The sequence below is a fragment of the Sminthopsis crassicaudata genome, chromosome 1 (assembly GCF_048593235.1).
Source record: "Sminthopsis crassicaudata isolate SCR6 chromosome 1, ASM4859323v1, whole genome shotgun sequence".
Lineage (NCBI taxonomy): Eukaryota > Metazoa > Chordata > Mammalia > Dasyuromorphia > Dasyuridae > Sminthopsis > Sminthopsis crassicaudata.
In genome coordinates, this window is record NC_133617.1 from 423,167,000 (window position 1) to 423,194,603 (window position 27,604).

The 27,604-nt window shown below is 36.8% G+C and overlaps 1 protein-coding gene across 3 annotated transcripts; it reads left to right on the top strand.

Moving 5' to 3' along the window:
* Window positions 1-11: 11 nt before the first annotated feature.
* On the top strand, window positions 12-26,714 carry C1H16orf89 (chromosome 1 C16orf89 homolog). 3 transcript variants are annotated; one of them, XM_074280452.1, is made up of 10 exons: window positions 12-61; window positions 766-834; window positions 18,921-19,050; window positions 20,653-20,802; window positions 21,520-21,670; window positions 21,838-21,973; window positions 22,848-22,983; window positions 23,529-23,633; window positions 24,302-24,382; window positions 25,652-26,714. In XM_074280452.1, exons 1-10 carry the CDS (start codon window positions 29-31, stop codon window positions 25,747-25,749), a joined length of 1,089 nt encoding a protein of 362 aa, XP_074136553.1. In that variant the 5' UTR covers window positions 12-28; the 3' UTR covers window positions 25,750-26,714. The 3 variants fall into 3 exon arrangements, with proteins under 3 accessions (XP_074136553.1, XP_074136555.1, XP_074136554.1); XM_074280454.1 differs by lacking the exons at window positions 12-61; window positions 766-834 and adding an exon at window positions 13,230-13,315; XM_074280453.1 differs by lacking the exons at window positions 12-61; window positions 766-834 and having other exon boundaries at window positions 18,763-19,050.
* Window positions 26,715-27,604: the final 890 nt, after the last annotated feature.

Genomic DNA, 27,604 nt, shown 5'->3' on the forward strand with positions numbered 1-27,604 from the left:
GTCTAAGTGCGCAGCCTCAGACTAGGGGATGAGGATGGGATGTGTAGTCGTATCGAGAGTGGTGAGCGAGAGCTAAAGCTACCGGGAAGCATCGAAGACTTTGAGGGGCCAGGAATGGGCCTGAGGGGCGGGAGACCACAGCTTAACTTGGCTCCTGGGAATGGGCAACATAGCAGTGCTGAAATCAGTCCGAAAAGCACGACCGTGCCCTCGTGCCCCCCTCACTCCTTCCCCCGGTCCGAGGCTCTGGCCCTCAGCCTTGCCCTGCCGGCCCCAAGCTTGCCCATTGGAAGCGATTTTGATAGGATATCAGTGTGATAAGTAAAATAATAAAGTTTTTGTTCCATAGTTGGAAAGTTAAAGTTTCCCAGCCTTCCTCACCGCTGCAGTTCTGGTAAAGAATATGATTTAGGTTTTAGTCAACAGAAATAACTGCAGGTGCTGGTTGAGAGCAAACAGCCTGGTTTATACCCGGGCCAGTACATTTGTATAGTAACTTCAGCTCCCTTTAGGCGGGGACATTCACCGATTTTGTACATACGGTGGTGTGGCGAGGGAGGGGGCCGTGGGAACAGAAAGGAGTGTGGGAGTGCCATGAGATACTAAATTCTGGGAGGGTCTCCTCCAGTGGAATTCTGCCGAGGGGCTGAAGAGGCAGCAGTACTGGGAAACAGGTGGTTCTGGCCTCTCTAAACTGCCAGTTGTGCTCGCTTAAGCGGCATTGCAAGAAAGAGGTATTGCCCTCTTCTTCATTTTTACCAACAGGAACATAGGAACATAGATTTAGAGCTGGAAGGGTCTAAGAGGTCATCGCGGCCAACAATCACCCTGCAGGTAAGGAAACGGAGGCAGAGAAGTGAAGAGACGGGATTAGATTGGTAAAACAGCTAGCAAGATGGAAGTCCGGATTCGGATCCAGGTTTTTCTGCCTGCAAGGCTGTAGCGCCCAAGTCAGCTTCGGAGGGCTCGGAACCTCCCTCACTCCTCCCTTCAAACCCCGAGTTCTGCCTCGTAGCATGTGACCTGAATCTGTCACTTAGTCACCATGTGATTCCTGACATGTCTGGGACCCAGCTTTCATATCTGTAAATGACTGGATTAAAGCCGGGAGGTGACTTCTACCGGCCTTTCCAGCTCAAGATCAAAATTTCTACTGGTTCAACGCTACCAGTTGTTTAATGCCTAATTCTTCATCCCACTGTTCTTTCCCTGCTCATCCTTGGCCAGGCCCTGGCTCTGGGTTACTCCCACCATCCACCTCCTTTTCTCCAACTCACATTTTGCTGGATGGTTGTGGAAGAAATAATTTAACCAAGCTGAATATATATATCATAGACCTTAATGTTACCTAATCTCAATTGGATCCTCATTGCAGCAGCACAATCCTTTTATTCCTTCTTAATTGATTCTCTATTCAGAGAGTGGGAGGTAAGTGTTTTAAGACCCGGCTCTCCAAAAACAAAAGGTACACACAATCAATTACTTGGTATTATTAACATTTCCCTAAATTAAGACTAGAGATATCAGATACAGGCAGTGGAGGGGAAATTAAAGTGTATATTAGAATCCCTGCATATTGACACAGAAAACCACTCTTAACCCCTTTTTGCCTGAGAAATTTTACATGACCCCAGATATGTATGTATATAAGTATACAAATAAACATTTATTGATCATAAATCAAAATTTCATGACTCATGTTCAGTTAAAAGACCCCAGGTGGAGTCTCAAATCATAATTTAAGAAGCTGGGATCCAGAGACAATCCACAAAACAATAAATTATGCCCTGATTTGTAGTTCACCAATTTCTAAGGTAAAATTTCAACTCACAATAAAAATTTAACAATCAATTCAAATGAGCTGGTATATGTTGACTCTCTCATAACTTTGCTCTTACCTCCAACAAAAGCGATTCCAAATCTGTTATTTCCTCAGATTTGCCTTTTCCTTTCATCCTCTCAAATTGAAGATATTTTTTTATTAATTTTTATAATTATAACATTTTCTTTGACAGTACATATGCATAGGTAATTTTTTTTTTTTTTGCAACATTATCCCTTGCACTCCCTTCTGTTCCGAATTTTTCCCTCCTTCCCCCCACCCCCTCCCCTAGATGGCAGGCATTCCCATACATATTAAATATCTTATAGTATATCCTAGGTACAATATATATATGTGCAGAACCGCATTTTGTTGTTGTTGTTGCAAAGGAAGGGTTGTATTTGGAAGGTAAAAATAATCTGGGAAGAAAAACCAAAAAAAAAGCTCACAGTTTACACTCATTTCCCAGTGTTCCTTTTCTGGATATAGCTGATTTTGTCCATTCAAATTGAAGATCTTGCCTCTTATTTTCCTGAAGAAATTTGAAACCTTGAACTCCTCTTCTCCCCTCCCTCATCTCACAACTTCTTGACATCATTCCTCTATGTTCCTTTCTTCCACTTTCTGATAATGAAGTGACCTTTTTGTTTTTTCTTTTTTTCCCCAAAGCCATCCCTTCTACTTATGGCCTCGATTCTATTCCTTTCCATCTTTTCCAGCATACTGCACCCTCAAATTTTCTCTATTTATAGGTTTCCTGTCCACTTAGCCCATCTCCCCATTCTTTAAAAAATCCACTACATTCTACTGATGTGATTCTATGAAGTAGAAATATGAAACAGATTTGTGAAAGAATAATGGTTCAATTTACAATATGTAACAATCATGACATTTATCACAGGCTACAAAGATTTGTGATTTATTACATGAAATGGCTCATAGACTTAACCCAAAATGAGTTTGCAAGGCAGAACCATAATGATTAAATAACTTGCTTTTGGGGGAAATGGCTTTAATTAGCTCAAAGGGGGAAACAAAACCTGGATCTAGATGGTTGAAACTGAATCAAAGATGCTAACAAGATAGTCAGGAAAACTAACTTCCTTTTGTATGCAATTATGGTTGATAGAGATCACATTATGATTGTCCTAACTATGCTAATAAGAGTTCACATTATACTGTTTTAATTATACTAATAAGAAGCTGACTTTTTTTTTGAGTGTGATTATGATTGATAATGGGAACAGGATAGTCTGGGTTTAACATTGCCTGAGAAGGGGACAGAATAAGCTGATTTAGAGTTCACATTATTACCATTCCTTCAAACTTTCTACTCCATTTTTCAGCAAAAATTACAGAAAAACTGTACTCACTGTCTCTATTTTTCTCTCCTCTCATTCACTCCTCATCCTTTTTCAATCTGGCATTTGTCCTCATATACTTGACAGAAACTGCTCTACAAAGTTATCAGTGATTTTTTTAATGAACAAATCTGACTCAGATCTAACTATCTCTCATCCTCTTACTCAACAAACTCTTATGGCTCTCTGTTTACCTTACTCTATACTGGCACACTGTGGTCCATTCAAACTAGAATTATCTATTCTTTACACATGGCATTTCATTTTTCATTCTAAGTATTGGTCATCTCCCGTGCATGTAATGTTTTTCTCCTCTCTAACTCAGAATCCTTCCCTTTCTTCAAGTAGTAGCTAAGGGGCTACCTTCACATAAAGTCTTCCTAATTTTCCTAATTGCTAATGGTATTCTTCATATGTTCAAAAGCCTTTCTTACAGTCTATAGTTACTCTTTTTTCATGCACATGCCATTGCCCACAATAGAAAGTAAACTACTTCATGCCATGAATGGGTTTTTTTTGGGGGAAGGGATTATTGGTTTTTGAGGGTTTTGGGGGGTTTTTTGGTTTGTTTGGTTTTGGCATATGCAATTCTAGCAACTTGACTTATACATAATAAGTATTTAACAAATGCTTATTGATTGGTTGACTGACTTTAAGAATCCCAATCTATTGTTTCTGGATACAGAAACATTCTATTAGGAAATTTTTATATGTATTTATTAAATACCTACTATGTGCCAAGTCTAAGCACTTTACAAATATTATCTTATTTGATCCTCACAACAAACAAGTATGATAGCTGCTATTATTATTCCCACTTTACAGATGAGGAAACTGAGGCATATGGTTACATGACTTGCCTAGAATTATCTAAGGTGGGATTTGAACTCCAGTCTTCCTGACTGCAAGCCCCATACTTTATCCATTATGCCACGTAGCTGTCCCTAAAATTCAGGATATCCAGATGACAATTTGAAAATATACATTAAAAATGTCATGCTTCTTCATGGAAAATAGTATGAACTACCTTTCATTCTATAGACAAGTGTATATCATTCTCACACAATCCAAGCATATACAGAGAAGAGAAATGAAAGGCAACACAGATAGCTATCCAACCTCACATGAGGAGTCCTAATTAATATTTTCCAATAATGCAATGGACACATTATAATTAGACCCCACTATACAATTATTTGACAAATAATCCATTTATAACATTATTGTTATGGAAGGTTCTTTAAAGTGATTTCTCTTAATAACATCTTTTTGTAGAATGAATTAAAATCATTAGGTGGTAGTAAGTCTATACTTACTATTGAAAGTAAGAAATAGGAGGTTCAGCATCAGGGGTCTCATCCAGATAATGATTTTATTTTTAGTATTATTATGATAATGATAATCAATACAAATTTTTACTGTAAATCAAGAACATAATAAAACTTTCACAAATATTAGAGACATGTCCCAACTCTTTGTGTTCAGTCTCCATCCAAGGAACAGAGAAAACATAACCTTAAGAAAAAGAGCATTGTACAGAGTACTTGCACAGAAACAAGGGATTTAATTAAACGCCTTAAAGTGAGATTTCTTGGTTGAAATCATTTAATGAGAGGCTGTAATAGGAGTTGATGATAAGGAAGAATTTGAAGGAAGTTTGAAAACTGTGGGAAAAGCATTGAAAAAGTAGTTTTACAACACAAAAGAAAGAATAATAATCACTTGTATTTATAGTGTACTATAAGAGTAGTAAAGAGAGAGAAGATCATAAAAACAACTTTCAGGAGATTGACAGATATAAGAAGTTCTCCACAACAACATAAGGTTGTTGCAGATGAAATTAGAGGAAGGGAAAATTTATTTTAAAAAATTCATATTAAATCTTCTTCACAATATAAAATTCATATTAAATAAGTCTTTCTTCTGTCATCAGATGACAATAGGAAAAAAATTGTTCAGTGTTGGAGCAAACAGTCACTAAGAAGAGTTAAAAGGAAAGAAGTAAAGAGATAAAATCTTTAAAAGCAAAAGATGTCTCTATTTTTATATATAAAGCAGCTGAGAAAAGTCTATAGCTATCTTCAGTCATCTTTCCTTACACACATAATACCTATGCAATAATATATTTCACTAAGAAAAACACAGAATGACAATGTGATTGGATTACCTTTGGCCTTTTGATAACACACATTTTGATTATAAGCCTCAGAAAATAAATGGAAAGAGCAGCTTCAAGCCATATCAGACAGCTCAGCAAACAGAAGATATAACTTAGGGATTGCTATACAAAATGACTAAGTGGACTTGTGACAAAAAGGAACTAAGAGTTGTGAGATCATTGGGCCAAATCTAAATATTTGCTTCAATTTCTGGCTTTTTCTTTTTTTTTTTTTTAATTTGATGTATTTTTTTTCTTAAGAATTTATCCCCCAGAAAGGGACCCACATGTGCAAAAATGTTTGTGGCAGCCCTTTTTGTAGTAGCAAGAAACTGGAAACTGAGTGGATGCCCATCAGTTGGAGAATGGCTGAATATATTATGGTATATGAATGTTATGGAATATTATTGTTCTATAAGAAATGATCAGCAGGGTGATTTTAGAGAGTCCTGAGGAGAGTTACAGGAACTGATGCTAAGTGAAATGAGCAGAACCAGGAGATCATTGTACATGACAACACTATCAATTCTGATGGACGTGACTCTTTCCAACACTGAGGTGATTCAGACCAGTTCCAATGATCTTGTGATAAAAAGAGCCATCTACATCCAGAGAGAGGACTGTGGGAACTGAGTGTGGATCACAATATAACATTCTCACTCTTTTTGTTGTTATTCACTTGCATTTTGTTTTCTTAGTATTTTTCTTTCCTTTTTAATTTGATTTTTCTTGTGCAGCATGATAATTGTATCAATATGTTTACATATATTGGATTTAACATATATTTTAACATGTATAACATATATTGGATTGCTTGCCATCTAGGGGAGGGGGTGGGGAGAAGGACAGTTTGGTACACAAGACTATACAAGGGTCAGTGATGAAAAATTATCCATGCATATATTTTGAAAATAAAAAAAAACTTTAATTAAAAAATTTATCCCCCACCATTGAAACAGAGAAGATCGAGATTCATCTTCAGAGAACACTTTAGTAAAAAAACAAAACCAAAAAAAAAACTTCTATTCCAAAGAGAAACATGAAATAGTTCCCTGATATTTCAAGCAACAAAAGAACAATTTACTAGGAAGTAAAGAAAACATGGATATTCATGAATATAATTTCTTCTATTATACTTTCTTAAATTGGCATTTCTTGTTATATATTTTGAATCCTTCTTGATGTTCTACTGGACACATGATAATGTTCTCTTCTGTTTTGTTTAATTTTTGTTTTGTATTGCTTTTCTATTTTCTTTTTGTTTATTCTGTTTCTTCAAATAAAATAAATTTGAACAACAAAACAACAAAAAAAGAATTTATCCCTTCGTATCAGATTCAAAAGAAAGCAAGATAGATATCATGATCTCTTCTTGGCATTCCTTTACAATTTCAATATATGTTTCATTTCTAATTATTTAGGATCTATTTCTCTAAATCTTTGCATTGTTTTTTTTTCTCTCTCACCTATGAATCAATTTCCCACTTCCCATTCTACCATTTAGTAATGTACGATTCAGGAGCATTTCCACCTACAAATAGTCAAAAGAAAGAAAAGCATAATAATTTTGAAGGTTTATTAGCAAGTTTTTATAGAGTAAGGAAAGGAAAGGGTGACATCCTCATGAAGCTCATAGATTCTTTTTTGTTGATGCTATGTCTGCCAAACATTGATGACTAAGAGTTAATTCTTCCCACAGGCAGCAAAGTAACGGCCGTGATAGGTAACTATTTCAAAACAGCATATTAATTATGAGACTCCTCTTAGAGATCCCAGGAATTAACAAAATAAACTATATATTTAAGACAGCACATTAAAAAAAACCCAACTCATTTAAGTCAGTGTCAACAGAAGAGAATATAGGAATAGGAGAATTCAGAAGGTGCAAGGCAATCTTAACTCTTTCTATTTCTAGATGAATCTAGACCCAGTGTATTCTATTCATTTCCTTGAAATAGAATAACTTTGATTTCCTCAAATCTTACTGAGATGTTGTTAACATGAATAAAACAGCATGAATGACAGTTTGAGATTTAAAAACATTCTGAAAAATGTAAAAAGTTATATCAAGTTACATTTCTATGCTTAAGCTCTAAGCAGAATTGAAAAGCAAATTTAATGTCTGACAACAAACGTCTCCAGAAATGGATGCTCTTTCCATACTACAGCTGGCAATTACAGCCTTAGGTGGCTTCCTTTATCACTTTTCACCAATTATCTGGCCCCATTAAGGTTATATAATGACCAAAAAACAACTAAAATAGGTAATTATAAACCTGCTGGAAATGGAACACAACTATAAGTTACACATATTCCCCAGGAAAAAGATCAGAAAAACAAGAGTCAACATATTAGTGATGTAGTCTGAAAAAATACTGTTGTGGAGTATGTATATGTGTGTATATGCATATTATATATATATATGCATATATATATATAATATGCATATACACACATATCAAAGCTAGGGAAAGAATCATAATAACAGTACTGATTATATCCGGTCCCTCCAAATAAAGTTTATTTTAATTCAACATCATTCACCTTGCATGTGCAATGAATTGTGCCAGGTGCTGAGGATACAAATAAAAGAAATGAAGCAAGCTGTACTCAAAAAGAAGTAATGTTCTAATTGAGGAGTGAGGAGAAACAAATATATATAAATACATAGTATAATGTGAAGAAATACAAATATATAAAAATATAAGGTAATTTGAGGGGTATCAGGATAGGTTTCATAAAGAAGATGGTACTTGAGCCATATTTTAAAGGAAGAGATATGATTTATGGGTAAGAAAAAAGAACATTCCAGGCAAGTGGGTGAGTCAATACAAAGATATAGTGACTAGAAGTGGAGCATCCTATGTAAGGAATAGAGAGAAGGTTATTTTAGCTAGATGTCAAAATACAGGAGTGGATAATGTCTGATGTAGCTGGAAAGATGGGTTGGAGTGAGACTGTTTAGTTATAAAAGCAAATCCATGGATCAATAAGAAGCATTCTCTGCTTCACAGAGCTTACTATCAAAGTAGTTGCTCCCATTTTCCCCTAATATACACTTGTGGAAAGGTAAATTTTGCTTGTCCCATTCTAGGAAACTGTGAGGCTGTGTATTTCAGACTCCATAATTTCCATCTACCAGGTTGTTGTGTAGTCATTTTTCAGTGATGGCTAACTCTTCCTGACTCCATTTGAGGTTTTCTTGGCAAAGATAGTGGAGTAGTTTGTCATTTCTTTTTCCAGCTTATTTTATAAATAAGGAAACTGAGGCAAATGGGGCTAAGAGGCTAATAAGTGTTCTGAGGCCAGATTTGAACTTAGGAAGATGAATTTTCCTGATTCCAAGTCCAGCATTCTATTCATTGCACCACTTAGCCCATCTATCAGACTAGAGACAATGATTATTTCTAAACCCTAAGGAATAGAATGCCACAGTTGTCAAAATAAAAGTATAACATTTTCTACACTTGTTTACTAGGTTCAAAATCAAGATAATTTCCCTTTCACAATTAATCTTATAATTAATTATGCCTATAAAAATTTAAACTCTCTGAAAGTTGGAAAGGTTTCATTTTTGGTCTTTTAAACCCATCACAACAAATCATCTAGCATATGGGCTTAATAAATTCTTATTGATTTGATTTAATTTCTAATTATAATTGATTATTCAAAATACTCATAAATAATCAGTTGTTTCAAATAACTGAGTTTGGATTATGTATTCTTCACAACAGGTTCTGCTAATGGTCCAAGTATGTGAGCAGCCAAGTATGATCATTTAGTCTTCCATAGCTGAGCCTCTCTGCTATAACAATTTGTGTAACCATTTTTATGGAAAATTTTGAAGAATCAATTGTTTACACCATTAAGTTTAGATTTGCAATAAAATTAAAAGTGCAAATGTTCTTTGCTATGCTTTGGGACACAGACAGAATATTAGGAAAAGGTCTATGCTTTCTGAATATTATTGCATAATATAAATTGCATAGTAATAGTGAAAGTGAGTCAATGTGTTTTGGCATCAATTATTCTGTTGTATTCAGTGTGGGGAATTTAAGCTTCTTTGTCACAGTTCAAGATTAGCACTTTTGCTAAAGTATCTGTTAGTGCTCAATTTAAATACAGGTACATGCATTTGTAGATTCCAGATAAATATATCTGAATTCTTTTGATTGAAAATCTCAGACCTACAAAGTACCTGTGAGTACTACTGCAGGAGCCATAACATGTGCTGATGTGCTGTCCAAGGTACTAATCAATATGATAGATATTTGAAAACAAGACTCCTATGTTGAAATACCTCAAGAATCATTAAGCCTTATGGCTAGTAGAAACTGTCAGGAAATCCATTCTATTTCTTCAAAGTATGATAATCTTTAAACCATCCCATATGATAGGAAGTTATTCTATATATAACATCCTCCACACTACCTCCTCTATGCAATTATTTCTTATAATTTCACATATATGTATGAGTATATATATATATACACACATACATATATATGTGTATATATACATACATATATGTATATATATGTATATACATAAATACACATATACATATTCCTAGCTATGCTGCAAGAGTCAAAGGATTTGGACCTAATTCTATTGTATGTATGACCTAAGGGATATTATTTATTCTTCTAGGACTCAGTTCAAACTTCTATGAAATTAGAAGGCTGATTTATATTTATATTTATAATATAAATATATACATTTATATTTATATATAATTTATATAAATTTATGTATATATAAAATATATGTTTATATTTATATATGTATTATATATAAATTTATATTATCTCTGAAATTCTTGTAAACTGCAAATCCTTTGAGTTAAAAACATTTTGTGAATATGGTCATCATGAGCAAAGTGGACTTCTCTCAGGAAAACCTCAGGGTAGAGTTTCTTGGGATAGTAAAGACCAAGAATTGAGTTCTGTGACCTCTGAAGTCGGATTGTGGCTGCCAAGTAGAATCAGGTTTGTTGCTGATGTTGACCTTTGCACGAGATACCTATTCATTGGAAACCTTCTAGAATTAGATAAAGGACATATGTTCACCATGTATAAAAGCAAGATTTTTCTGTTTTCACTAGCAACTATAATGGAAAAGTCATAAGATCACAAAATCATAGATGTAGAGCTGAAAGTCATTAAATTTACCACTCTCATTTTGTAGATGAAGAAATGGAGGCACAAAAATGTTATGTGACTTGTACTCATATTGTCTCTTCCTTCTGTGGCTATTTTGAATACAAGCCTTTTGGGAAGTAAAGTTTCATTGGTTACAGTAAAGGTCAAGCAAATTAAATAGGAATTTTTGACCTGATTGGCAAAATTGGGAAGCAAGCCTAAAGTGGATGTTGACTTGAATTCGGTAGGGAAATTATTTCTTAGCTCATTAAATCATTCAATAAGCAATTATTAAACATATTTTATGTGCTAGTCACTATGCTAGGCATTGGGGATACAAAGAAAAACCTGAAACCATCTATTCAATCAGTGGTGGAGATAGGACAAGAAAAGATAACATGTTTACAAATAAATTAATTGGCAAATTTGAGCAAAATTATTTTCAGCGTGAAGGTCATGAGCAACTGAGGGTATCAGCATTAGTCTTATGTAAGAGGTAGGCCTTTTTTTTTTTTTTTTTTTTTAAACTGTCAGACTGAAGAAGGTATTTCAGGAGGCAAGTAGATGGCACAGTAGACAGAACAACCAGTCTAAAGTCAGGAGAACCCGAATTCAAATACAACTTCAGACACAACACTTACTAACTATATGATCCTAGGCAAGTCACTTAACCCCAATTGCCTCAATAAGATCAACAACAACAAAAAGAATGAATTCCAAGCACATGGGACAGCCTGTACAAAGGCAAAGAAATGAGAAATGCTCCAACTCTACAATTCAGTGGGTTTAAGAATTATGTGTCTAAGTGACAAGATGTGGTGATGCATTTCCCCCCAGAAATGTACTGGCATTGTCCGTTTTTCTTTTCTTTGCTACTCTCACACTATTCCTATCTTCATCCCCTGAATCTCAGCTTAGCAATGACTGAGTCTACATGGTGAGCTTAATTTTCCAGATACTATCTTCCCTAGAATTGCTACATCCCACAAAGGACATGAATATCTCATTGGACAAACAGACCCAAATAGGCAAAGGAGAAGGGGGCAGAAGTTCTGCCTAGAGAAGTAGAGCCTTTTCTGGGAGTCTATTATTGCTCTGGTGGAAGGTTGTGCACAGCTCAGTAGGCTGGAAGACCAAGACATAGGTAGGCTGTGACCTGTACTATAGGAAAGAGTACCCAGATTGATAATCACAGAACCATTTAAACTCCTGAAAAAAAAGTATTGGCATTCAAAGCCCTCTACAATCTATTACCATTCTACCTTACTAGTCTTCTAAAGCTGTTCTCCCTTATTCCAGCCAAATCGCACTACTCAGTATTCGATGTTTTGGTTTCACCTTGTTACTTGATAGAGATTCATGTCTATAAGAAATTCTGCCCTGCTTTACCTCCGACATTCTTTGTCTTCTCCAAAACCCAGCTCAAGTACTACCTCCTCCATGTTTTCTCTCTTCCACTGCGCCCAAACTCTTAGCTTTCTTCAACCCCTTGGTGTTCTAGAATCTTTCAATCTACTCTGGTTTCTCTACACTTAATTATTTTCTTATTTGTAATAGTTATTTGTTTTCATTATTCATGTTACTACTAGACTACAAGCTCTTTAAGAGTAGGGACCAGGATCTATTACAAAATACTTTGCATACAGAAAAGGGGGAGGGAGATGTTCATTATGATGTGGTTAGTGGCAGTGGAGAGAGTTGTGGGAACCCCTCTGGTTGACACAGGTCCAACGTGAAAAGAATTCATGTACCTGAAAAGTCTGAATGGCAACAGGGAAATTTATTCTGTTGGCACTAAGAAGCCAGCTTTGCTAGGAAGACTGACTTCTTAGTTGGCAGAGAAATAACAAGAGGTGTGTGTGTGTGTGTATGTGTGTGTGTGTGTGTGTGAAAAGAGAGAGAGAGAGAGAGAGAGAGAGAGAGAGAGAGAGAGAGAGAGAGAGAGAGAGAGAGAGAGAGAGGGGGGAAGGGAGAGAGAGACAGAGAGACAGAGAGAGAGACAGAGAGAGAGAGAGAGACAGAGAGAGACAGAGAGAGACAGAGAGAGAGAGACAGAGAGAGAGAGAGAGAGAGAGAGAGAGAGAGAGAGAGAGAGAGAGAGAGAGAGAGAGAGAGAGGGAGGGAGAGAGAGACAGAGAGACAGAGAGAGAGACAGAGAGAGAGAGAGAGACAGAGAGAGACAGAGAGAGACAGAGAGAGAGAGACAGAGAGAGAGAGAGACAGAGAGAGACAGAGAGAGAGAGAGAGAAAGAGAGAGAGAGAGAGAGAGACAGAGAGACAGAGACAGAGAGAGACAGAGAGAGAGAGAGAGAGAGAGAGAGAGACAGAGACAGAGACAGAGACAGAGAGAGACAGAGAGAGAGAGAGAGACAGAGAGAGAGAGAGAGAGAGAGAGAGAGACAGAGAGACAGAGAGAGAGAGAGAAGAGAGAGAGAGAGAGAGAGAGAGAGAGAGAGAAGAGAGAGAGAGAGAGAGAGAGATACAGAGACAGAGACAGACACACTGTTGCCCTCAGGGAGAGGCATGGTATAGGATGATACAGTCTAGTTTTGACCGAAAGACGACCCTGGAGCAAGTCTTAGAAGGAACCTACGTTTCAACTGCAGTGGGCAAAGTAGGTGGAAAAAGTCCCTGGGGTTTTACCCCTCAACGATGAGCCCTTTAACCCGAGCACATTCAGCCACGGCCGCCCTATTGTTGTCCTCCTCAGAATGAACAGCAAGAATGCAAAATTCTCATTGGAAGCCGCCATTTTAGCCAGGCCAGGAAAACTACACGGGAGAGATCTGGGGCGGGCTAGGGAAGCAGTTGGAGACCAGAACAAGCCTAAGAGGTAGGCTGTATGGGGCGGGGCCAAGGATGAAGTAGTGGCACCTGGTGGCAGACCAATGGGATGCGGGATGGGATGCGGGATGGGATGCGGGATGGATGCGGGATGGGATGCAGGATACGCGATGCAGGCTTCAAAAAATGGAACCTTAAAAGTAATGAAACGAGCCCACAAGCACCTACATGGCCACAAGCCAGACGTTCCCACCCAGAAGTATGCTTCCACCAAGACCAAATTCTCTTCTCACACTTCTCAATCCAAGCAGGGTGCACTTGATGGGGATGGCTAGCCTTCTTCTCAGGGGTTACTTCCATGGATGATGGCATTGGGGCCTGGGCTAGAAGTAGGGCAGTCAGTGGTCTGGGAGGTTTTTGGACTCAGGGTGCTAGATTATTTCCAACCAAGTCTGAGGGGAGTTGGTAGTGGTGGTAATCTGAAGGGTTTTCTTTATAACCCTGTAATATAGTACAAGTGTTATTTTCCCATTTTATAAAAAGAGAAACTAAGGTTACAAGGATTTAACTAATCTGATCAGGTCCCAAATCCAGGTTTTCTCAGACCATAGTAGTCAACTAGCACTTGTTAAATGCCAGTTATGTAGCTTAGACCAGGAATTAACAAAGAAAGACAAAAACCAAACAGTGTCTGTTTTCAAATAGTTCCAGTTAATGATGATAATATGCAAAAAACTACAAAGAAGATATATACATGATAAACTTGGGTAGTCTCAGAAAAGGGTATAAGACTGAGGATGTAAAACTTTACTATGGAGCAGAATTTCAATTCAATAAACATCTAAATGTCTATTGTGGAAAGGCATTGTGTTAAGTACTGTGATACAAAGGCAAAAAAAAAAGTTTCTTCTCCTAAGAGTTTTGATTTAAAGGAGGGGAGAAGGAAATAATTACACAGAAAAGTTCATGTAAGATAATTTGAGGCAAGAGTGAGTACTAACAGTAAAAACAGGAAAAGGTTGCCCAAAAGAGGTGGCACCTGAGTTCAAGCTTTGAAGAAAGTTAGGGAATAAAAGAAGTTGAAGAGAGTTTGGAAAGCATTTCAAGTCAAACTGTGAGAGGGGGGAGAGGGGGAATGTTATGAATTGAGTGTCTTGTTAGATAGAATGAAATAGCAAGAGATTTGTAATTTATTTTCACTGGCCTTTACTTTCATTGTGTGCAAACTGCTCATTACACCCCACCCCCAAAGTATAAGATTGGTTTTTCTTTCAAACCAGCTGTGGGGAAATAAATAGCAAGGGGACCATAAGGACCAAGGTCTCATCTCTCCACATCAATCCTGCCCCTCCCACTTTCTTCCAGTCAAAGCTATTGACTCATTTGCCTAAAAAGATCTGGATCTAGTTTGACTCCATTGAACTTTTATTTCATACCAAAATCCTGGTCAGGAAATGTCCAAGATGGATGGATAGCTAAATGAAAGAACACAAATAATTATATTAGCTTGAATGTAGAAATATTATTTTATCTTCATAATAACTCTGGGAAGTAGACGTTACTATTGACATTTTACAAGATGGAAAAATTGAGGCAGACGTTGTGACTTTCTCAAGGTCATACAAATCTGAGGTTGGATTTGAACTGAGAATTTTCTGTTATAGGTCCAGCAATATTCACTACCCTCCCTGGTTTCCTCTCAAAAGCATTTACTGAATTACTATTGGGTCTATATCCCAAATAGATCATAAAAGAGGGAAAAGGACCCACATGTGCAAAAGTTTTAGCAGCAACTCTTTTTGTAGTGGCAAATATTGGAAATTTAGTGGATACCCATCAATTGGGGAACTTAATAAGTTATGGTATATGAAGGTAATGGAATATTACTGTTATATAAGAACTGATGAGCAGGCTGATTTCAGAAAAACTTGGACTTACATGAACTGATGCTGTGAAGTGAGCAGAACTAGAAGAACGTTGCACACAGTAACAAGATTATGTAATGATCAACTGTGATTGATAGACATGGCTCTTCTCAATATTTCAGTAATTCAAGACAATTGCTATAGACTCAGGATGAAAAATGCCATCAGGATCTAGAAAGAGAACTATGGAGACTGAATGTGAATCAATGCATAGTATTTTATTTGTTTTTGTCTTTTTTGTGTCTTTTCCCCATTTTGGTCTTATTTTTCTTACTCAACATGACAAATATAGAAATATGTTTAAAAGAATTGCATATATGTAAACTATATCAGATTGCTTGTTGTCTTGGGGAGGGAGAGACAAAGGAGAAAAATTTGGACCACAAAGTCTTTCAAAAATTAATGTTGAGAGGAACAGCTAGGTGGCGCAGTGGATAGAGCACCAGCCTTGAATTCAGGAGGACCCGAGTTCAAATCTGGTCTCAGACACACTTAACACTTTCTAGCTGTGTGACCCTGGGCAAGTCACTTAACCCCAGCCTCAGGAAAAAAAAAAAAAAAACCAAAAATTAATGCTGAAAAGTATCTTTATATGTATTTTGAAAAATAAAATATTACTGGAAAAAATAAGTATTTACTGATCTCTTACTATGGTTAAAGCTCTGTTCTAAGCACTGAGGATACAAAAAGAAAAGCCAGTCATCCCCTTCTCTCAAGGGCTTGATGTTCTAATTTTATACACACAGACACAGAGACATACACCCATACCCACACACCCCTTCTCCCCAACCCCCCCACTTACCCATATATATACACACATACACGTAACTACACATATATATTAGTGTATACACACACACACACATATATGTATGGATGTATGTGTTTTAGCCATTTTAGCTCAAAGTCAATTGGAAAAATCTAGTGGTCCTAATATGTCTGCTTTGGTGTCATTTCCTTTGATTAAAAACCATTTATATTTGTTATATTAATTGATTTGACAGTATCAAGCACTTTGATATTTCTTATTTTCAGGAGTTATGGATTCTGGAGGCATGAACTTTAGCATTTTCAAAGGAATCAGCATGATTTCTTGGTTGATTGCTTGGAGCTAGGGTAGAATCAGGTCCATACCTGGACTGAAGAGCATGTTTATTCTTTAAAATTCCTGAGTTATAGGTTCTGGGCCATCATCATTGAGTTCTAAAGGAAAAGAGTGGTAAAGGGAGTGGTAGTAGGGATGGTGGTTTGGCCCTCAATGCCATTTTTTTGTCTCACAGTACCCTCTGACCATCTTGCTGCAACAGATTCAAAGTTCATTGGTTAACCATATTTATAATACTTAAAAAGAAAAAAAAGTAAAGAGAAATAAATTCCAAAAAAACAGGGACTCAGAGAATAAGCATACATCTCCCAGGAAGAAAGGGAGTAAGGTTTCTGGTCTGAGCTGTCCTAACTGGTCTAATTACCCAGCATTGCCCTTCTACTACTCATGCACAACTCATGTACACAGCTTATATCTTGTAGTCAAGTGTTCAAGACCTCATGGGTGGCATTCTCATACCATAGTGCTCCTCTCAGTTTTCAATGTACTTGCCAACCTCATCCCAGTAAACTTTCTCCATGTAAATTGCTTTTGTCCTTTCCCTCCCTCAGAAATGTAAAAACTAGCTTTATCAGCCAAAGTCTGGCCAAGGCTGGCCAAAGTCAGGGCAACTCCACAGGGATCAAGGAGGAAAGAAATCACCTGACTTAGCAAACATTCCTTCCCATCTCCCTAATCTTCTTAACAACACCAAGACAGTATTTCACCAGCATGTGGGAAACCGTTTTAGAAGGCATAGGAACTAAAAATGGAACAGCACCGTCAGAAAACAGCAAGTTTGCCAATTTGAATAGAACATGGAAAGTAAAGGTCAGTCCGACAAATGAAAAAAAAAATGCTCTGAAAGATGAATAGTGATAATTCAAATTAAAACAACTCCGAGGTCTTATCTCAAACTCATCAGACTAAGATGTCAAAATATGAAAACAGGTTGTTGGAGGGGCTATGGGAAAAGAAACACATAGATATATTATTGTGAATTGATCTCGTCAGTCTAGAAAGCAATTTTGATCTATGCCACAAACTGTGAATGCCCTTGACTTCAGTGATAACACTACTAGGCCTATTCCTCCAAAGAGACCAAATAAAGATGAAAAGGACCCATGTATAAAAAATAGTTTGCAATAGTTCTTTTGGTTGAGGCAGTCACTTGGAAATGAAGGAAATGGGAAGATCTGCATGATAAGATGAACTGAGAAGAATCAGGAGAAAAATTTATACAATAACAAAGTTGAAAACCTTGAAAGATGTGAGAATGTGGATCATTGAGATGACTGACTCCAAGATACTCACCTCCTAAAATAAGTAATGAATTCAAGATGAAGAATGAGACACATTTAGCCATGGCCAGTGTGAAAATTTGTATAACTGCATATTTGTTACAAGGATTTTGTTTATCTATTTTTTCAATTGGAGGAAGAAGAGGAGGGAAAAAGAGAAAATAAATGCTTTTTCATTGGACAGAGAAGTTTAAAAAAAAAAAGATAAGCTAGAGATAGAATTTGAAATGCTACAAATGCCAGGCTGAGTACTTTGTATTTTATTCTAGAGCCAAAATTGAAACAATAAAGATTCTTAACCTGAGAAGTGATGAAGTTAGAACTATGCCCTAGGAAAATTATTTTGACATTTGGGTGGAAGACTGCAGAGCTTGAAAATAGGAAGACCAATTAGGAGATGTTATAAGAAAAGAATTAGGACCCGAAGTAGCAATAGCCACATGAATTGAGAGCAAAGAAGGATGTCAGAAATGTCCTAAAGATAGAATTGACATGATTGACAACTGATTGGAAATAGTTGGTGAAAGAGAAGCTAGGGTTAAGGACTTAAGGACTTACAAATTAGGGATTTAGATGACTGGGAGTATAATTGTGCCCTCAATAAAGAGGGACATTTAGAGGAGAAGAAAGTTTAGTGGCTAGAAGAAGAAGAGGAGATAACATTTAGGTTCAGAATTGAGTTTTGAGATTCCATTGTGAATTTAGAGTTACTTGATAGATAAACTTGGGTGACATCTTCTGAAGTTAATAACTGAGAGTTATAGGAATATATGAGAACACGTAAGATCACTTTGGCAAAGAGCAGGCATATCTAGGATTACAGATAGGAAAGACCACAGGATTCAGAGCTAGAAACAGCTCTTGAAATAATTTGAAGAGCCTGAATACTGTAAAGAAAAATGAGCCCTTTGTCCCTATACTCTGTTCTACATTTTGTATTGAAGGATTTCTAAATTTGGTAGAAATGTATTCCTGAGTCACTAATCACAGCTACAACTTAATCCAGTCATACTGAACCCCTGAAGTCCCAAATTATGGGCAAAGCATACATTTTGCATAGACCTTTACTGATTATTCAGGACCATTACCAAATGAGCTGTCCCGGAGTGCAGAAGTGGCCCTTTTGTGGATACTTACTCATTTGCTTGTTTATAATAGTAAAGGTCTTTGTTATTCCTTTTGTCCAGTGAGAAGGAAGAGAGGGAAGGAGGGAGGAGAGTATGTGAGGCACCCAGTAAAGGAGCTGCTCTGAACATTTGGCTGAGTGCAGGGGACTAAAACATGTACCTAATGGGGCTACTGCTGCTGCTATTGCTGTTGCCATCCCTATCTCTCCAACACCAGGACCTCTCAGAGAACAAGGTGACCACGGGAAGGATGATCCTTCCTGCCTTGGAGAAAGCCACCTCATTCATGGAGAAGAGATTCAGGGAGCTTAACCTGGATGGAGTCCTGGGATTCTGGGTACTAGAAGGTAATGTGACTTCCTCTTTTTCACAGGACGACTAACAACCAAGATTGTTTTTAGACTTTCAAATTTATTTGCTGACCATAGGCAGAGGAGATTAGCTAAAGCTGAAATTTATATTTTAGTAACTTGGGAAGCATACTTTAAAAAAAATTGGTCTCTTTCCACATGGAGGAGGTTCTTACCTTGTATCTCTTGAGTTTGTAGAAATAAAAAAAATTATGTTAAATATTGAAGAAAAAAATTTTTAAAGCATAAGTCCTCAAAGAATGTTATAGTCCAGCTTTCCAAAACAAAAAAACAATCTCTATGGCTCATCTTCTTTTTCTATTATATTAACAAGATAGGAGAAAAAATTCTTGTTTAATAAGGAGTTAAATACAAATGCTTCTGTTAGTTCTCTGGGTCACCTGTGCGCAAATACTTCTTCTACTCTAACCTCAGTTCATACTGCATTGTAACCAAAGACGTTTAGAGGTTCTGGGAAAATGGATGAAGTGTTTGTTCAGCTTTGGAAGAGGAGAGTATTCTGATGACAATGTCTTGGAGAAAGGCCAAGCCAAACAGAGGAAAAACCCTGCTCTGGTATAGGGATCCTTAGATAACAACTATTCCTAAAAGAGCAAACAACTCAGACCTTAAGTTCTTGCTTTGGGATTGTTTCCATTCCATTCTACCAACAAAAGGAATCCTCCCACTGAGGAAGGACTTTTAATCCTATTCCATGCTGGCTGCCAGCTCAGCTTTCCTAGAACTGGAATTCGTGGTACCAGAAAGTCCTAGTAGATGATGTATTAGAGTTTGAAACAGATTTACTTATGCCCATGTGTCCTGAATTTGGACTATTATTCTATAATGATTTTTTTTCTCCAAGCAGGCTCTTCTAACCTACTATCCCAAACTCAGGGAATTACCAGAAAATGACCCAGTATTGATATCCTAAGAGAAAAAGGGGAAATATTTATCTCTAGCTCTTACTGAGAAAGATGGGAGGACCATGTTATTTTCTTGACCATGTTAATAACTAAGAAGAGAAAGAATAACTGCAACCCTAGAAAATACTTGTCACCATTTTCCCTACTCATCTGGGATATACAACAACCATTATCCTAGACCCTTTGATTTTTTAAAATGTAGCCTCAGACAGAATTTAGTTAAGCTCTCCTCAATGGCCATTTCATTCTTCAACTTTCTAGAGATCTAATCTTCCCCAAATTACACAAATATTTGCATACATTTCTCTTTCATGACTTCATTTATTTCTAGCACACTTCAGTGAAGAGAGAAAGGGGCTTAATCTTGAGAAAATAGGTAAATTTAAGAAAGGGATTTGCTTTGAGTCATAGCAGAGAAAGTTAAGGCTGAGGTTGCCTTATTTCCAATCCCCCAGTTCCTTATAGATTCAGTTCCACCATAAAGAAGAGTGGGGAATGGTACCTCCTTGTTGGTTGAAAAGAACTAGAACAATGATGTTAAGATTTCAGGGGCAGTAGCCTCTGCCTAAACAATAAACAAAAATGGAATTCAGACATATTTCTCTGAACAAGGAGAGCCAAAGCACACCGTGGGGCAATACCTGAGTCACAAACCTGTCGTGTTTCTTCACAGTGCAACTAAAAGGTGTCTTGGAGAAATGGGGTCAGGAGCCTGCCCTAAAGCCCCTGAGCCTGAGGGTAGAGAAGATAGTGAAGAAGCTGTTACCACTCATCGCCAGAGCCACAATCTACCTCAAGCTCAGTGACTCTAAGTACTTAAAAGGTAAATGTTGTGCCAGTCAGGAGGTTTATTTGCTAGGGAAACTAATCTAATCTCTCTTGCATGAATGATCCCAGTAAACCTAAGAGGTTCAAAAGATAAATTGCCATCTCTACACAAAATACAGGAACACAATACTCAAGTTAGAGTAAGTAGCAGAAAGCCTCTCCTTTTACAGAATTTTCTAATACTAAAAACTCCCCCTGGTATTCCTAGGAATCTGTACTTAGAAAAAAGACTTACCAGTAAAAGCTAAGCCTTAAATGACATGTCACTGCACCCCATTCCATATACATACTGTAATTGTGGCTAGGTCTTGTAAGACTCCCTCATTTTCTAAATAATTAGAAGCACTTGTTTGTTTGTTCTTTGAAGACAGTTAAGTATCATTCCCCCAGTAATGCTCTTCTTTGGAGTTTATCATGAGCTCCTCCAGGGCCAGAACTGTCTTTTCCCTTTCTTTATATCCCTAACACTTATCATAGTGCCTTACAATTAACAAATATTTATTTGATAGTAGAACTTATCCTGTTGATAAGAATATATTTCCTAAATGATTTCAACTCCAGTTCTCAGGTGGTTGGTAAGGTCACAAGACCCTAGTCATACATTCGTGAAACACTAGAAATTTGGGCATTGGTTATGTATCTTCAGATGAAAATCTTGTATCAGAGTTTGTGTAAAATTGCTTTCTCTTTCTGTTATGTCTTACTCTGGCAGAATTTCAAGAAACTCTACAGCCAGGGTTTTGGAATCTCCCCCATTCATGGAGTCACACAAATACTTCTCTGATCTACTCCCAGTTTGATAACTCAGATTCTTTTTCAGAAGAATTAAGTGATTCATGTATGACCCTCTTACTAGGAACCAAGTGAGTAATTTCCTTTCTCCACTGATTGATAGTATATAAACACTCTTCACAGAAGCTTTTTCAATTTCTGTGCACTTTTCCCCCCTAAAAGCAATAATGACCTGTTTTTAGCATGGCCAGGCCTGCCTATAGTTCCCCTGAACTTTATTGTTTTTTCTAAATAACAGCCTGGGACTGCTTGCTCCTCAGGAGGGCTCACAGCCCTGCACTGTCACTGACCTATGCAAGGAACTCATGACTAAACCTGGCTGCATGGGGTATGCACTGTCACACCAACTGCTCTATTTCATGTTTGCTGAAATGGTAAGTGACTATTTTGTGGGTTAGATTACTCCAAAAATCCAGATAGCACCACAATCACCTAGTGTTGATAAAGGAGGCCAATCAGTTACTACTATATATATAATCTAATCTCTCTTGCTTGAATGATCCCAGTAAACCTATGGGGTTCAATATACAAATTGCCATCCAGCCTCTCAAAATACAGGAACACAATACTCAAGTGAGAATAAGTAGCAGAGTTTTATCAGGCAAAAACAAAGACCTGAAGAATAGGTTTTTTTTTTTTTTTTTTTTTTTTTTTTTTAGCACGTAGCTTTTTTTGCTCTGATCTTCATGGCACATTGCTCTCACTCTCCAATCACCCATAGATTTTAGATTGAAAATGTAATCTTTGTATTTGTATCTTCACATGTCAGAAAGGATCTCTGCACTATTTTTGTGACTAGAGGTAAAGCTAAATCTCTGGCAGATGCTTCTGATCCAAAATTGGAAGTGGGGACAGTTGTCTCTAACAGTTCAGTTCAATATTTCAAATCACTTTTAAGAATTCATAGCATAAGATTTGGCACAGCAAAGACTCCCTATTTGTACTTGATAAAAAGGGAAAGGAACAGGTGAATAGGTGAGATAGTATCTGAATTTGTGGACTACTGGTCTTTCAGATCCCACTGAAGCTGCTGTTCAGAATTCAACAAACAGGGTGATTCCTATAAAGAAGTATAGTCAAGAGTCCCAATTATCCATGCTGCAAGACTTCATGCAGAAAGAATCCTGGCTTAAAATCCTTACTTTATTTACACTGACAATTTCTGAGGTGCCCCTCAAAAATCACATATTTTTCTATTGACCTGCTGTCAAAACTAAATTTAGTGCTGCTTGGTTTTCTGCTCCCTAGAAAGGATGCTCAGATGGCCTGTTCCTCCAAAGCAAATACTACATGGATATTTTGTGTGCTAACATGATGGCATTGAACTTGAAAACTGAAGAAGTTGAATTCCCATTTCTCAGTCGAGATATCTTCATGGAAAATAGTATGAATTGCTTTCCATTCTTCAGATAAGTGCACATAATCCTTCTGTCTTCCTTCCTCTCTCATTCTTAGACTACACACACACACACACACACACACACACACACACACACACACACACACCACATACACTCATCATTCTTGGTTTCAGTTCTGAAAATCCCTCCCACTATCCTGAAATGCAAAAAGAATGTCTGAATTTTTGAGTGACTTTAGGACATCAGTTCTTTGGTTTGGAAGTCCAAATACCATAAAATTTTTTTCATTTCCTCCAAAATCCATGACTTTATCCAACATTTAATGAAGCTCTCAATGGCTCAGGTGATGCTAACCTGAAAGTTGAACTAAATTATCCCTTGTTGTTATAGCAAATGTAATGTTATTCTTTCCTATTAAGAGTTTCAGTGACTCAATATGTTCAATCCTGCTCAAGTTTAGAGTGATCCCTCAGGATATAGTAGATATAACAGTGGGAATAGAGGTGGGAAACAGTCAAAGTTACCAAGGATGTTGAGAAGATAATCACTTTCATCTTCTTTTCATCAGTCATGTTCTGTGGACTCTCTGGATACTCAGATTTCTACAAGCCTAGATGGCTACAGTCTATTCTTACCTGGCAACGACCTAAGGAGGGATGCTTTGGGAAACCTTGTGAGTAAAGTGACTGCCTTGGTAGTAGGGAATTTGAGGAATTAGAGAAGGTGAAAATGTGGTCTGCTATATCCCATCAGAAGAAATGCACAAGCAATTCACTAAAGCTTTTGCAAAGATGAAAAACTATTTTCTCAAACACTTGATAATATTCGATGGCGAGAACTCTTACTAAATACTACTACTATTAAGAATCAGTATTGTTAGTTCATGGTCTCCACCTAAGGAGCAGAGAAGACGCAATATAAAAAGAGAAGAATCTGCAAAGCATTTGCAGGAAAGTAAGGAATTGAGCTTAAGGACTTATAGTGGGGTTTCTAAATAGAGATCATTTGCCTTCAGAGCCCTAAAAAGGATTTGGGGGCTTGAAGGAAGAGCCTAAGAAAATTTGGCAATAAAGGAAATATGAAAGAAGAAGAGACCTCATGGGAGAGGTAGCAGGAACTTTAGTTGATGAAATAAACATAATGCTAACTCACATTTATATGGCAATTGGAATGTACAGTCAGGAAAGAGAAAAAACACAACACAGCACTTTCAGGTAAAAGAAGTCTCCCATAAAAGAATAAGGTTGTTGGAAATGAGGGTAGGGTAAGGCCGGAGACATTTGTAAAAATTCATATTAAAGAATTTTATCTGATATTCCTCTCTATTCTTGCTGTCACCAGATGACAATAATAAACAATTACCAAGAGTTGAAGAACAACAATCGTTGAGAAGAGTTAAGAGGAGAGAGAAAGGATTTGCAGGTAAATCCATGAAAAGCTATTAGTATGTTTTTCTTGTTCCTAGAAGACATTTGTGAAAACCTTGGGCCTATACTTAAGTCACCTCTACACACACACACACACACACACACACCACCACCACCATCATCATCATCATCATCATCATCCTATAGATCTCCTACATTTTATTAAAATAAATGTATGACAAATTAAAAGGCATAAATTTCATTTGTTCTTCTGAAAATGTACATTTTGATTATATATTTCAAGGACAAACATTTCCAGGGAGAGCCCTGCCTTCACTCACATTAGTGGTCTGAAAGATTAAAAGGAGATGTTAATTTAGATTTACAGAATGATAGAGAGGTTTATTAGCAAAGAAAATAACTTATAATGTCAAAATTGATAGAAATATTTGCTCCCTTGTAATTTTTCATATTTTTAGGAGGAATTTAGCTTATTTATTTTTCTTTTCTTAACAATTCATTCCCAAGTTTAAAGTACAAGCAGAGAATAAAATAGATGTACTCTTCTTCTGGTTATTCTCCTACCATGTCAGTGTATATTTTACTCTCACTTACTTAGGGTGTGATTATCCACACCTTTCTATCCTTCCCTTCTCTATTTTGGTTATTTAACTTCTCATTAGCATCCCTACCTGCAAGTGGTGATAGGAGACTCAAACAATTTTATAGGTTTTAGCAAGTCTGATCAAGCAAGGGACAAGCCATCACAAGGCCCTCAGATTTTTCTTTATCAGTACCAGTGCCTACCAAATACTGATGATTCATTAAAAACTAATTTTTTTCCCCTTGTGGAGAAAGATAACCATTTAGTTGTGAGAGGCACCTCTTTTTTAAAGGTCAGAGGAGTTAACAAAAGGAACCAAATCTAGAACCTTTCAAGACCATACAACTTTAAAAAACAAGCTCATTTAGGATAGTGACAACAAAAAAGAGGACAGAGGTCAGAGATTGAGAAGCAAGGCAACCTAAATTCTGCGTTTCTCTAAGTCCGCCCTTTCTTTTCATTTCTGCAAAATGGGGAAAATAATCATGACTGTCTCACATCTTCACAGGACTGTTGTTAGAAGGAATAAAACAATGTGGGCAGCATCATTTGAGATATTTAAAAACTCTTCTAATACATTTAAGGGATTAACATGTGAGCTAAATGTCCCAGGCTAAAGCTGAATAAATAAGTGAAGACATCAGGGTGGAACTGTGGCAACCCTCAGCAACAACGAAAAGTCTATCTGATGGGCAGCCTAACAAGACTCTTTCTTTACAGATGGATGTTCTTCCCATAACACAGCTGTGGCAGTTGCAGCCTTAGGTGGCTTTCTTTATCACTCTGCAGAACATTCACCAACCATCAAGCCTCGTTAATGCCTTCCAACAATCAAGCAATAACTAAAAGGATGATTTTATATCTGCTGAAAATGAAATACAGCCTTTTTGGTAATGCATACCCTTAGGTCCTGAGATTACATAAATTCATAAGGAAAGCAATGAAAAAGTACAAGCAGACACGCAAATCAAAACTAATGTAACTGGAAATTGAGATTAGCAGAGTTAGAAGAACAAAAGTAATAGTATTGACTACGTAGAGCAAAACTAGTCACCCTGATTGAAATCTTAATTTAACTAACATTAGGTAGCTCCTATGTGCAGACAACTGAGCAAGGTACTGAGGCAAAACAATGATGAATAAATGATCATGTCTCATGGAGTTTTACAAAGTGCATCTTCCTATTTACTCCTAATATAACATTCCTGGAAAGGTAAATTCTAGTAATCCAATGCCAGGAAACTTTGAGGCTGGGTATTCTCAGGCTTCACAATTTTCATTTACTCTGTTTAGTAGGAAATGCTGATATATAGCAAGTAGATATCTGACTAAGAATGAAATAGTACACTGCTTAGCAATTTCATAATACATGCTTAATGAAAATTTCCTTCTCTGTCTCCTTAATTCCCTAATGGAATCTATAGATAATAAATGTGTTAAGATTAGAAAATATTTCAATTTTAGTCTTTCTTCTCCAGCACCTATTGTCTGGATTATAGCAGGAGCTAAGTAAATACTTGTTAATTATTGATCCTATTTGTAATTTGAATTGATTATTCACAATGTCCACAAACAAGGGCCTTGTTGCTTCAGTTAATTTATTGAGTCATTACTATGTGTCCTTAATAACACAGTTCTTCAGGCATTTGACAATGACCCAAATCTGATCTGTCATCCACAGCTCAGTTCCTACCAATGTCATAATATTCTGTGTAGCCATCTTTATAGAAATTGTTTCATAAAAGTCTGTCTACTCTAATAAACTTAGACTTGTATTGAATTAGCATGTAAGTGTTCTTAAGACTCAGGATACAGAACTTTAGAAAAGTTTCACAGTCTAATAACAATGCAAATTCCAAAGTAACACATGAAACCATCAAATATTGACCCTGTTATTAAATGAAGCATCTTCTGGTTTTTCAATTCAATGCCTGATATGAAGTTCATCTAAATTTCTCTGGATGAAGCTCTCAAATCTACACAATTACTTATGAACACTGCTGCAGAAGTGATAACATGTGTCCACGGTACTCACCAGACAGAGTCATGTCTTGATTTTATATCAAGTATGTCTAAGAACTAGATTCCAGAGACTTAACAGCTAAAGGAGATTTTTATTATCCTTTAGTTTTTTCTGACTCTTCATGACCGTTTGGAATTTTCTTGGAAAAAATAATGAAATGGCTTCTCATTTCCTTTTACAACTCATTTTACAGATGAGGAAACTGATGCAAACATGGTTAAATGACTATTAGTAAGTCACTAGTGTTTGAGACTGAATTTGAACTCAGTTCTTCCTGACTCCTGGCCCAATCCTTATTCCACTGTGTCACCTAGGTTCCCAGAAGAGACTTTTAAAGGTCAGCGAATATATCTCATTTTTGGGTGAATATATTACATTTAAGTCATTTCAGATAGATAGGGAAATTATTCTATTTTCATTGTTTTTTTGAAGATTCCAAAACTCCCTCTTTCTGGATTGAAAATTATATCCATCTTGTCTTTATCCTTTTCCCTCTATTCCCCTTGCAAACATGTCACAAGATAAAAATGGCCAGCTAGCTACCTCTGAATGACAAAACAATTTGGAGCTGGGAAATAATGCTTAAATTCCATTACCTGTGTAGTCTCAAAAATAGCACTTACTTTCCCTGTATCTCAGCTTGCGCCTCT